Source organism: Aspergillus ruber (assembly GCF_000600275.1).
Source record: "Aspergillus ruber CBS 135680 unplaced genomic scaffold scaffold00007, whole genome shotgun sequence".
In the NCBI taxonomy this organism is placed as follows: Eukaryota; Fungi; Ascomycota; class Eurotiomycetes; order Eurotiales; family Aspergillaceae; genus Aspergillus; species Aspergillus ruber.
In genome coordinates, this window is record NW_024467303.1 from 811,586 (window position 1) to 822,380 (window position 10,795).

General features: G+C 48.7%; 6 protein-coding genes across 6 annotated transcripts; 2 read left to right on the plus strand and 4 right to left on the minus strand.

Moving 5' to 3' along the window:
* Window positions 1-59: 59 nt before the first annotated feature.
* Window positions 60-1,496, minus strand: EURHEDRAFT_376238 (uncharacterized protein; the record flags this gene model as incomplete). Its single annotated transcript, XM_040778829.1, has 2 exons — window positions 60-1,408; window positions 1,460-1,496. The coding sequence occupies 2 exons, from the start codon at window positions 1,494-1,496 to the stop codon at window positions 60-62; spliced, it is 1,386 nt and encodes a 461-aa protein (XP_040640672.1).
* A 246-nt stretch (window positions 1,497-1,742) lies between these two features.
* EURHEDRAFT_452138 (putative GPI anchored protein) lies at window positions 1,743-2,482 on the minus strand (the record flags this gene model as incomplete). Its single annotated transcript, XM_040784008.1, has 2 exons — window positions 1,743-2,009; window positions 2,066-2,482. 2 exons carry the CDS (start codon window positions 2,480-2,482, stop codon window positions 1,743-1,745), a joined length of 684 nt encoding a protein of 227 aa, XP_040640673.1.
* Window positions 2,483-3,274: 792 nt separating this feature from the next.
* EURHEDRAFT_452253 (copper transporter family protein) lies at window positions 3,275-3,879 on the minus strand (the record flags this gene model as incomplete). The annotated part of the gene is made up of 2 exons (XM_040784017.1): window positions 3,275-3,389; window positions 3,449-3,879. 2 exons carry the CDS (start codon window positions 3,877-3,879, stop codon window positions 3,275-3,277), a joined length of 546 nt encoding a protein of 181 aa, XP_040640674.1.
* Window positions 3,880-4,340: 461 nt separating this feature from the next.
* Window positions 4,341-6,475, plus strand: EURHEDRAFT_451958 (ferric reductase family protein; the record flags this gene model as incomplete). Its single annotated transcript, XM_040783991.1, has 2 exons — window positions 4,341-4,507; window positions 4,555-6,475. The coding sequence occupies 2 exons, from the start codon at window positions 4,341-4,343 to the stop codon at window positions 6,473-6,475; spliced, it is 2,088 nt and encodes a 695-aa protein (XP_040640675.1).
* A 791-nt stretch (window positions 6,476-7,266) lies between these two features.
* EURHEDRAFT_514185 (uncharacterized protein) lies at window positions 7,267-8,071 on the plus strand (the record flags this gene model as incomplete). Its single annotated transcript, XM_040786244.1, has 4 exons — window positions 7,267-7,278; window positions 7,399-7,749; window positions 7,810-7,881; window positions 8,051-8,071. The coding sequence occupies 4 exons, from the start codon at window positions 7,267-7,269 to the stop codon at window positions 8,069-8,071; spliced, it is 456 nt and encodes a 151-aa protein (XP_040640676.1).
* A 122-nt stretch (window positions 8,072-8,193) lies between these two features.
* On the minus strand, window positions 8,194-10,320 carry EURHEDRAFT_376243 (putative serine/threonine protein kinase; the record flags this gene model as incomplete). The annotated part of the gene is made up of 3 exons (XM_040778830.1): window positions 8,194-8,281; window positions 8,350-9,664; window positions 9,729-10,320. 3 exons carry the CDS (start codon window positions 10,318-10,320, stop codon window positions 8,194-8,196), a joined length of 1,995 nt encoding a protein of 664 aa, XP_040640677.1.
* Between the last annotated feature and the right edge of the window lie 475 nt (window positions 10,321-10,795).

A 10,795-nucleotide genomic window follows, 5' to 3' on the forward strand; every position in this document is an offset into this window, starting at 1 on the left:
TTAGATCCCAAAGGGGATAATATACAAGCCGCTTAAGATAAGCATTCTATAGCAGAACATCACTGTGCAAGTTCATGCACCTCTTTCTCAGTCGTATCAATAACATTCGAAATCAATCCCTCCTCAATGACCCCTGTTTGCCACGAGAATGCCAAAACCAAACATCCATCACCACCCGAAATGACCGAGATCTCAATAGCGCATCCCGTAACACTAGCAGACTGAGAGAATACCATACGGCCAACCTGCGGTTTCAAAGGATCATCATTTGATTTGAGGCCGGGTGCAAAGATACCTATGTTTGACAATTCGAAACTGGACCCTCGTTGCTTTCCTATCTTGGATAGGAACAGCTCTTGCCGGATGTCGTTGACATATTTGAGGAGGTTTGGTGAAGCGTTCGTGCCCTGGAGGCTTAAGGTGTGTTCTATTGTCCTTCGAGATCGCTGGGCTTCGCTCCAAGGAAAGGAATCTACCAAGACGCTGTCGCGTGAATAATATTCATTGTAATCCTGTATCCAGACACCTATCGAATCATCGGTGACAATGTCAGGGAGGAATTTCCGGGAAGAGAGGGGACCATCGCATTTGATCATCGTGAAGGTATCGGGTAGGTGTATGAAGAAAGCACGGGAGACGATTGTCTGCAAAGCCCCGGTTATGGTGGTATTATTTCGACGACAAGCATGTCTGAAAGATGTTGCAAGTGACTTGGAAATGACAATGTGGCGCATCTGCGTCTCAAGTGGGACACGAATCTCTGATCCTGTCCATAGTCCCGGATCCCTCCAAGACCAAACTTTCGCTTTGAACAAAGTGATAGCAAGGTATGGGATGGTGAGGGTCATCGGATGGATCTCTTCGATGTTCGGGAGAAGTGGCATCACAGGCGATGGAATTACTCGCCGCGTTTCCGCTGGCGATTCAGTAGCCGCATGTAACGCCTCTAGGAACGTCTTGTGAAAAGCCTTTCCAGAAGTACCATCGCCAACTGCATGATGGAATATAAAAACTGCTGTAAAACGGCGCTCATTCCCCGCATCAAGCAAAACACAAACCCTCCAATACTGAAGCGGCGGAGAAAATGGCGTATTATGCTGGATATTGATCAATTTCTCTAGTTCATTGTCTTTCTCATATTCACCTGGAAAAGATTGACTGCGATTTCGGAAAGACACTGAACGCTCCAGGTCGATCTCCGGAAGACGTGCCCAATAAGGCTCCTTCGTATCTTCACCAATAGGGATGGCAGAAAGAATCGGATGCTGGTCAATTGCTGCCTCGCATGCTCTGTAAACATAGTCTTCTACCGAAAGAGATGACCCAGGAAGTGTATATGTTGCAGCTACTGCAACATTGTAGTAGAACCCGAGGGGGTTACGCGCGGTGGAGTATTGCTCCAATCGACCTGATACCGTCAGTCGGGACAATAGGAAAGCAGTATCCAGTTGCTACTCACCAACAGGCCGCAATTTTTCAAGCTGATTTATATCCATATTAACATCGAATGTGCAAAGTATGGATGTGGGGGAAGCCAACTGCACAGCAGCGGAAGGAAGATAATATATATATGCATAAAACACGTGACTCACCAAGACCAGAATATAGTACGAGAAGAAATACATTATACCCTAATCTATTTACATGGTATGAACAGCTTAATACAACCATCATATCTCGTACAGCATAACTTTTGTCTTACCCACCGTCTATACAAAATACTCCGGAGAGAATAAACTAGATCACAGTACCGCCATACCACCAGCAACCGCCACGCCAAGCATACCCCAAGCAGCAGTCTGCAAAGCAACAGCACCGCCTGTCGATGTCGAGGCCGAATCCGAGTCCGAGGTGGAAGAGCCACCGCTCTGTGCGCCGCCATTGGCAGTAGACTCGTTGGCGTTGCGTTGTGCAGCTTCTCCGGTGAAAGGTGCGGCGGCGACGTTGGTGTTATTCTTACAGGATGAGTCGGGGTAATCGGTGCTAGAAGAGAATTGGATGTCCGCACACTGATATTCTTAGCATGCTGGTCTTGAGATTGGTCGAAAGGACAGTTGAGACATACCGCATAAAGGCCCCCGGTAGGATCACCATTACTCTGAACTTGCACAGTCGCATTCATGCCATCTGTGACATTGACACCCAATGTGTCCTCATGAAAAGCGACATGTGGGATACAAAGCGAGCCCAATCCCCGCGCGCCAAAAGTTGGCACCAAAGTAACATTGAAGTTGGTACCGGGGTCATTGCCCAGAGACAATAACACTTCGAAAGCAGTCTGCGTGTGACCCATCGTCACGGCCACAGGGAAGAAACCATCCGAGATTGAGACCTTGGTACGTTCAGACGACTGAGCTAGGCCGCCGCAGGGGAAGGTGGTCATCTTGTCCTCATTTTCACCACGGGGTGTTGGGTAATCGAGTTTGAAGTGAGCGGCCGCTAGGGGCGTGAGGGCTGTGAGGGAGAGAATGGAGAGCTTCATGGTTGCAGTGGTAAACAAGGATTTCGTGGAAGCCCCGGATACGGTGTGTGAGGAAATATGTAGGATACAGAGTAGGAACAGGGAAAGAAGGAGAAAGCCGGGAAGGTCTTTTAGCTCTTTATTACATTATCGCAAAGCTCTAGCTCTAGCTCTAACCGGGTAATGTCCCCGAACAAAAGACCATAGAACGATAATTGCATGACACTATCCCCGCAGCCCTACTATGATACATGGACCCTGCATCTACAATGGATTCCAAACTCCATACTGAATAAGAGAAAACGCCCCAAAGCGTTAGAGTTACTCCGGAATAATCAAATGAAGTTCAAAAATGCGCTCAATCATGCGCAGATCCACTCATTCCGATGGAGCTTCCTGCACCAATTGCGGAGATTCGGTGGAAGCCGGATAGCTGACTTTCGCGAGGACATGTCCGTTTTGGGATGGGCGAACCGACCGTCCGACAGAGCCGGTTGCCTAATATAATGAAAGAATAACGGATTGACAGGTTCATGGAATGAGTTTCGGCACATGTGTTGATCTAGGGTTCTTTGACGCTGATCGATATCAACTCAGTTCAGACATGAAATGTCTCTTCAACAAGTATAGTCTTGCTGAAGCGGCGAGATTGCAATGTACGTATCAAAGTATATACATTATGTCGCAGATATGCTATATGTGCAAGATAACAGTTACCGAAACAGCTAAATCCATCATTTGCTGCGTCTGACTCAGAACGCCCTATCCAGAACTCCAACAATACCCGCAAATTTGTATGCAAAAGAAACCGAATCAATGGTCGTGCTCGCTCCATTGTATATATCGACCCACGGCTAGTTCTCCCAGAAAAGTACCTCCAAGCACGGAGCAGAAGTATCCCACGTTCATTGTCATGACAGCCAACATCCTAGAAGCATGTGTCAGCAAACATCCCTTGCGTGTACATTCTTAGAATCAACCGCATACAGTAAATAAGACACTCCAGTAATACACAGGTAAATCAATGCCCGGGGCAAGTCTACGCTGAACCTCCAAGGTAACGGTTCTTTTGTTATGCGACGCACCACCTTGACCGTTTCTTCCACGCCCTGAGGAGTCACCAAAGAAGCAGACTTTGCGTCGGGATCAGAGTCGATACGTCCAGCTTCGGGAGACTTTCCTTGGACAGCGACATAACGGCGGTTGAAGTGAACAGCTGCCCATCGTTGTTCCAGGATGGCTTTAAATGCGATGAGACACCGTCCGATGATGGCGAGGATAATAAGGAAGATGCAGGTTCCGGCATAGGTGCCGCTGGAGGAGGGCGTCCAGGCATTGGAGAAAAGAGGGGTGTCGTGATTGTTAACAAAGACCATGGCCATGGACATTGACGAGGAAGAAGATGAGGAATGGTCCATGCCGGACATGCCGGACACGCCAGACATGTCGCTGCTTCCCATATCCATGTCCATTTTGGGTAGAGGAATCGATGTAAAGAAAGTGATATATGGGAGTAATCGAGATGGACTGTAGAGGGAGAGGGAGATGAGAAGGAAACAAAAAAGCCATGACGACGCGGTTTTAGGGCCATTATGAACCCGGAAATACTGGCAGCGACGCTAGAGCACATTTCTGGAGTCTGGGCGGGGTGGGTGAGCAGATTTCCTGCCCGCGCGCCAATCATGCTCCCCTAGACCCGCTGGAGGTCCGCCCTCAGACCCGCCAAGACCCATACTAAACCCTGAGCGGATTCTGAGAATAATACGTTGTGTACCGTATTCATAATTAGTCCACTGCGTCATTTCATGATCTCTTTCTCTCTTTTTCCATCTTCTCTCTGTTACGACGAGAAAGACATACATACAAAATATCCATGTCCATGTCAATGGGAGGCATGGGAGGCATGTCCGGCATGGGTCATATGTCCATGGGTACCGGCGTGCCAGACCCTTTCTATCTCCAGAAAATGTACTGGGCAGTGGTAGGAAGTGCTATAGGAGCTGCTGCTGTTGTCAATTTGTTTAATTGGTTTCTGGCTCACCAGAGGTAGGAGCTAGCATTCTCCGGAAAAGTATACTGGCTAACAACTACAGAATGCGAGATTCGACCTATACTCCCGCTGAACCCAAATCCCTATTCTTCGTATTTTGTGCCACTGTCACAGCATTGGTGCGTGAAGCAAGCTATGTGGCTCTGCCTCCTTTATCTCTCAAAGGCCGGACCGTTCACTTTGCTCCTTTGGGACCAGTTGCCATTATTCTTGCCAACATAGTCACGCTTATGGTGCTTTGTTTTGACAAACTGGACACAAAAGACCAATGGAAATGGGAAGACGTGGGCTACCGCACGGGATTCATCACGATTGCGCAATTGCCATTGGTCTTTCTGCTAGCAGGAAGACAAAATATCATTGGATATCTGGCTGGCATGGGCTACGAACGACTCAATTGGTTCCATCGATGGGTTTCACGTACTTTGTGGCTGACGGCCACGATCCATATGGGCTTTTGGTTCCGTGACTGGGGCCAATATGACTACATTACATACCAACTGAAGAACAATGCTCTGGCGAAGCGTGGATTTGCGGCATGGATCATTTTGAGTTTCATCGTCATCTCATCCGCCGCCCCTGTGCGGAAGATAAGCTATGAAATTTTCGTCTTGCAGCATCTGATCATCTTTGTGGGTTTCATAGTTGCAGTATGGCTGCATGCTCCAAATGAGGTTAAAGTATGGGTGTGGATCTCTATTGGACTGTTGATCTTCGATCGCGTTGCACGATATGCATGGGCTACCTACGCTAATCTGTCGATCTTCCACCGTTCGGCCAACCCCAAACATCCACTCTGGGTAAATCACGCCTCATTCACACCGTTGCCGGGGAATGTGACTCGTATCAAGATTGAGAACCCTGGTATTAGCTGGAGGCCGGGTCAACATGTCTTCCTCACCTGCCACTCTGTTGTGCCGCTGCAGTGCCACCCATTCACTATTGTCTCCTTACCCGAGGACAAAAAGATGGAATTCTTCGTTCGCGCAGCAAAGGGCGGCACGAGACGTTTTTTCCACTACGCAACCAAGAACCATCAAATTCTTGGTTCTGGCGAGACATCTCCACAGAAAGGGAAGCGCACCGTATTCATCGACGGTCCATACGGAATGCACAGGCCACTCCGCCAATTCGACTCCGTCGTTTTACTAGCAGGAGGCATGGGTGCGACATTCATAATTCCCTGTCTCAGGGATATTGTGACGGCATGGAAAGGAGAGTCGCAGCAACCGGGTTCCAAAACACGACGGGCCGTGACCAAACGGATCCGATTCGTATGGGTGATCAAATCACGCGCTCATCTGAGCTGGTTTGATTTACAGTTGCAGAGAGCGCTTGCAGCGGTCGATGAGTGCCGATGCAGCCAGCCGGACCTCATGAGAGAAATAGAAATGAGCATTTACATCACATGTGATGAGGCGCTAGAGCCCTCTACAATAGACCGGACCATATGTTCACAAGCTCAAACCGCCACCCCCTCTATTGCTGAAACGCATGACGAAAAGGGGGCAACATCCCAAAAAGACAACGTCAAAGTCCAACCGGTCTCTAGCTCATCCTCTAACAAACCGGCGACAAGCTGCCTCCCAAGCGGCGGCTGCTGCTGTACGAACCGCGTCGAAAACGAAGATGAAATCACCGAACAGCACCGCTGCACCTGTTCTGGGCATGCAGCTGTTCCTGCCAGTCCCGTAATTGAAAACAATACTGACGAGAAAACTGCATCCGAAGCACCACCCATGCAAAACACCATCCCCATATTCTCCGGTCGCCCACAACCACGAACTATCATCCGTAAAGTCTTGGAAAAAGCTGAAGGCGAGAGTGCAGTGGTAGTCTGTGGACCACGGGGACTATCTGATGACGTTCGTCGGAGTGTGGTGTCTCTTAGTGACGAACGGGCTGTGCATAAAGGGACCGGTGCTCAGGGTATTTATCTGCATGTTGAGAGTTTCAGATGGTAAAAGTTGAGTTTTGATTGCTGCATATACCTGGCGCTGTGTATTTGGTTATTGTGCATGTAATATTCATGAGAATCATATAAACTGGTGTTTATGGTGAATTTAATTCGTTAAAAGATTACTACCTCATTTATCCAAACAAAAGATATTATAGCGATGAGAGAGTACTCGAAATGAAATGCTTTCTTACATGGTAAGAAGCACTCACTTTACAATCAAGGATATTTTCTCTCCCAGCATATGGACATTGCTAACTGGTGATATCCCCCTGTTCGCAAAATACACGCCCTTGACCATCTCAGTCTGGCAGAGAACAACGCCGCATAGTTTGCAAATCACATCCCTGGGTTACCGTATGCCCGAGATTTTGATGTTACCAACTTAACCCAACCATCCATGCTTTGACTATGATAGTATTGTATGAGGCTTCTTGATTCCAAGAAAATAGGCAAAATTGGACATAGGGCAGTGACAGTTCACGCCTCAGGCAGTAATACCAGTCATCGTGACTGTGCATGTAACACCCGAAGAACCAGTTCGATGAATAAAGCAGCTCCGTTGGTTTGAACCTAGCCATTGCATACCAGTCTGGAAGCTTCTAATCTAAAGCTGCTTGTTGGTTGATACAGGTACTGCACGACCGATATTACCCGAGGCGATGATGTAATAGGTCAACTCACCTCCAACCTCACCTCTGCCTCTGCCTCTTGACTGTTACTTCGACTATCCATCAACCACACCACCACAATACTACCAGACCAATTCTAAGCAATTTCTCTATACAAACAGTCAAGATGTTCCGCTTTGTACGTCTTCCCATGTCCCCCCTCCCCCCTCCCCCCAATTCATTTACCCAATGCCCTCCAGCATCACCACAACCCCTCCAAACCACCTTGGACCAACTGTACTAATAAATACAGCTCCAGCCCAAATCCCTTCCCCCGATAACCCTCTTCCACAACCCCACCCTAACCTCCTCTGCCCACGCCCTCACAATCCTTAAGCAAGCCTCCACCACCGCCTCCGAAACAGCCACCGAAGACCAAGCCTCCGACTACTCCAACCACGCCAAAAACCAGCAGGCCGAGTTCCAGTTGGAAGTTACCGAGAGTCCGCCCACGAATGACCAGTTGAGGAGTATTCTGGATTACGTTGCGGATAATGGGGTTGGGAAGAAGAAGACGTATGTGCCGGGGGAGATTGTGAAGGGGGCGAGGGATGCGGAGGATGCGTTGCTGAGGTTTAAGGAGGATAAGGAGAGGTTTGTCAGGCCGATTGTAGGTTCCACCCACCTTTTTTTTTTTTTACGGAATTAGGATGTATGCTAATGGTGATAGACTGTTGACTGGAACGGTGGACGTGCTATTATCGGTGAGGACGAGTCTGAGATTCTCAGTATGCTGCGCCAGGTTGGCCAGTCAGACGTCGACTAAACCCCTTCATGATCGATCTATCGTGTTTCATAAATACTCTGTTGGATAATTCGATTTACTGGATCTATCATACCAGTTTATGTATCATACACAATATCAATGCACTCAACTCCTGACCATGACCTCCTGACACTGAACGCATAAGGTGAAACATGCATCGAATTAGAATGTACTCGCTCAAAAAAGAAATTGGAATGAAAACATGAGATAATCTTGTCATGGTCAAACGAGATCCCGCTCGGTGCCAGAAGAAAAGACCGAAAGAAAAGAAAATAATAGAGGTAATGCCTAAAACATTGTTCCAAATGATCCATCCGTTGGAATTGGTTTTCGAGATGAACCTCGCCCTGCGCCTTCAATGGCCGGTTTTCGATGACTGCACATTTAATTAGTATAACAGCCAAAAAAAAAAAAAAAAAAAAAAACATATAGCAAAGAACGTACCGGAATGTAAACCCAACAAACAACCCCTTGCTCATCTTGTCCTCTCGCTCTGCCATATCCTCCAGTGCTCGTTGCTTGTCATGAACCTCCTTGTACTTGGCCATGTCGGCTTCACTGGAGAAATCGTCAAAGTATCCAGCATCGGTCTCCGAATCCAGCTCGGGCACAAACGGCGGGCGTTGCTCGCGAAGACGTGTAAAGTCGACCTCGTGAAAGTAGTCATGTGCATGGATCTCATGGATATTCTTGAATCGATAGTCCTTGGACGCCACCAGCTTGGTGATGAAATCCCATGTTCGTCGTGAAAGGAAGTAATTCGGGTCCTCGTACACCGGCTTCCGTAGCACCTTTTGCCATCGCTTAAGGTTTTGCCAGGTCTCTTCCACTGTTGCGCCAGCGAAGGGCGGATACCCTGCCAATGCCTCAAAGAGCATGCATCCTAGACTCCAGTAGTCCACTGTGAAATCATACTGGTCTCCCTTCAGAACTTCCGGTGCCATATAGTCAGGCGACCCGACAATTGATTTGGCGTAGTTGACCTGACGCTCACGCAACGAGCGATATCCTTGACGTCGTTCCGCCGCGGTTCTCTGCTCCATCGGTCGGCCGAAAGGGACTGGTGTGTTGCCCACTTCTTCCAGTTTCACGCGCATCGATTCAATTTTTCCTGGATTCAGCATTCCGGCTGCTAATCCAAAGTCCGTCAACTTCACATGGCCCGTAGAGTCAATGAGGAAGTTCTCTGGCTTGAGGTCACGATGGATGTATCCTAATGCGTGCAACGCATCGATACAGCTGAACATTTCGGCCACGTAGAATCGAGCATGGCGATTATGCAAGACACCGGCGTTGTTCAGTAATGTTCGAAAATCTCCTCCTGGTACGTATTCCATCGCAAGGTAGATCTGATCCTCATCTTGGAAAGCATAAAGCAGCCTCACCAACCAGTCACTTTTTGCCGCTGTCAGAATATCACGCTCTGTAAGGATATGCCGGATTTCGTCTAGCTTGAAGAGTAACTTCTTGCTCATCACTTTGAGCGCGCACACCTCCCGCGTGTCCTTCTTTTGCGCCAAATAGACCTGGCCATAGCCACCCTGGCCGACCTGCGTCAGGATTTGAAAATCGTGCTGGCGGAGACGTGTACGACGCTTGCGCAGATGAGCGCGCTCGCGACCGAGATATTTGCGGAGTGCGGGCTCGTATTCTTCGATCGGGGTATCGGGCGGGTCGGGATACGCGGCTCGGAATTGGGACTGACGGTTCCCACGGTTATGGACGTAGCTAAGGAGGTCAAAGTAATGGTCGAGGAAGTCTGGTACGGTGGATCAACTGTCAGTCCATATGATCTCGGGAAGGGGTGTATAAACCAAACATACAAAGTTGAGTCACGTTGACTAATCGCTTCACGCGTGGGTTCTGCAGCTTCTCTAATTCTTCCGGAGTCAATCCACGCATCTGAACCTGACGCCTTCCGATGGGATCGTCTCGTGGTTGCTGGTAAGGTTCATGGCGAGAGAGGGCGGCGGCGGCAGGATTGCGACCAAAGCTCTTCTGCGGCAACCGAGACGGCGCAGCATTCTCTTTGTCTTGGGATCTGGGGGCAGGATTGCTCGAGGGCTGATGGATAACACTTTCGCTGAAATCCTCCATGGAGCTCTTAGCCTTGGGCGGGGAGAACATGGGATGGTTGTAATGGTTGTAGGTAGCCTTGGTGGGAGACGACTTGGTGGGGGACGGCGGCGCAAGCTTCATAGCCTTTTCAAAGACATTGGGTAAATCGAGCGAGCCCGGGGGCATTTTGTTTTTGCTGGGACTGCCCTGAGGTGTCTGCGCCGGACTCGTGAAGCCATTTCCTGAAGGTGTGGAGGGACGGTCATAAGGTTCGTGGCGGGTGTGTAGCAATGGAGGAGGCTCAGGAAACCGCAGACCATGGCGCTCTGCGGTTTCGCGAGCGATATCAACGGGCATGATTGAGGTTGTGACTTTTTCTTTGTTCTTTCCTGTCACTCTTGTAACTTCGAGGTTTCTTCACGTGATAAACCGAGATGGCCCCTTGATAAGGGCGCGCAATAATCGCAACCGATCTCGATGCGGATCGCTAATTGGTATGATAGGTAGAATAATCGAGACAAATCGCAAGAAAAAGAATCTCAAATACGACAGAAGGTGAAAAGAAAAAAAGGAACTCAAAAAAAAAAAAATAAAATAAAATAGAAGTCGCAGGATGAAGGGATACGGAGGAATGAGAGAGGGAGGGGCGAGAAGTGAGAGAGCGAGGAGGCGGCGAAATGGCAGCTGTGGTTGGTCAATCACCACCGGCCAATATTAGACTGAAGCCAAACACACGCAATTTGGGCGCAAAGGGAGGGGGGGGAAGAGAGAAGAATGTCTTTGTGGGAGACAAATAAGAAGGAAAATGAAAAAAAAAAAAAAAAAAAAAAAA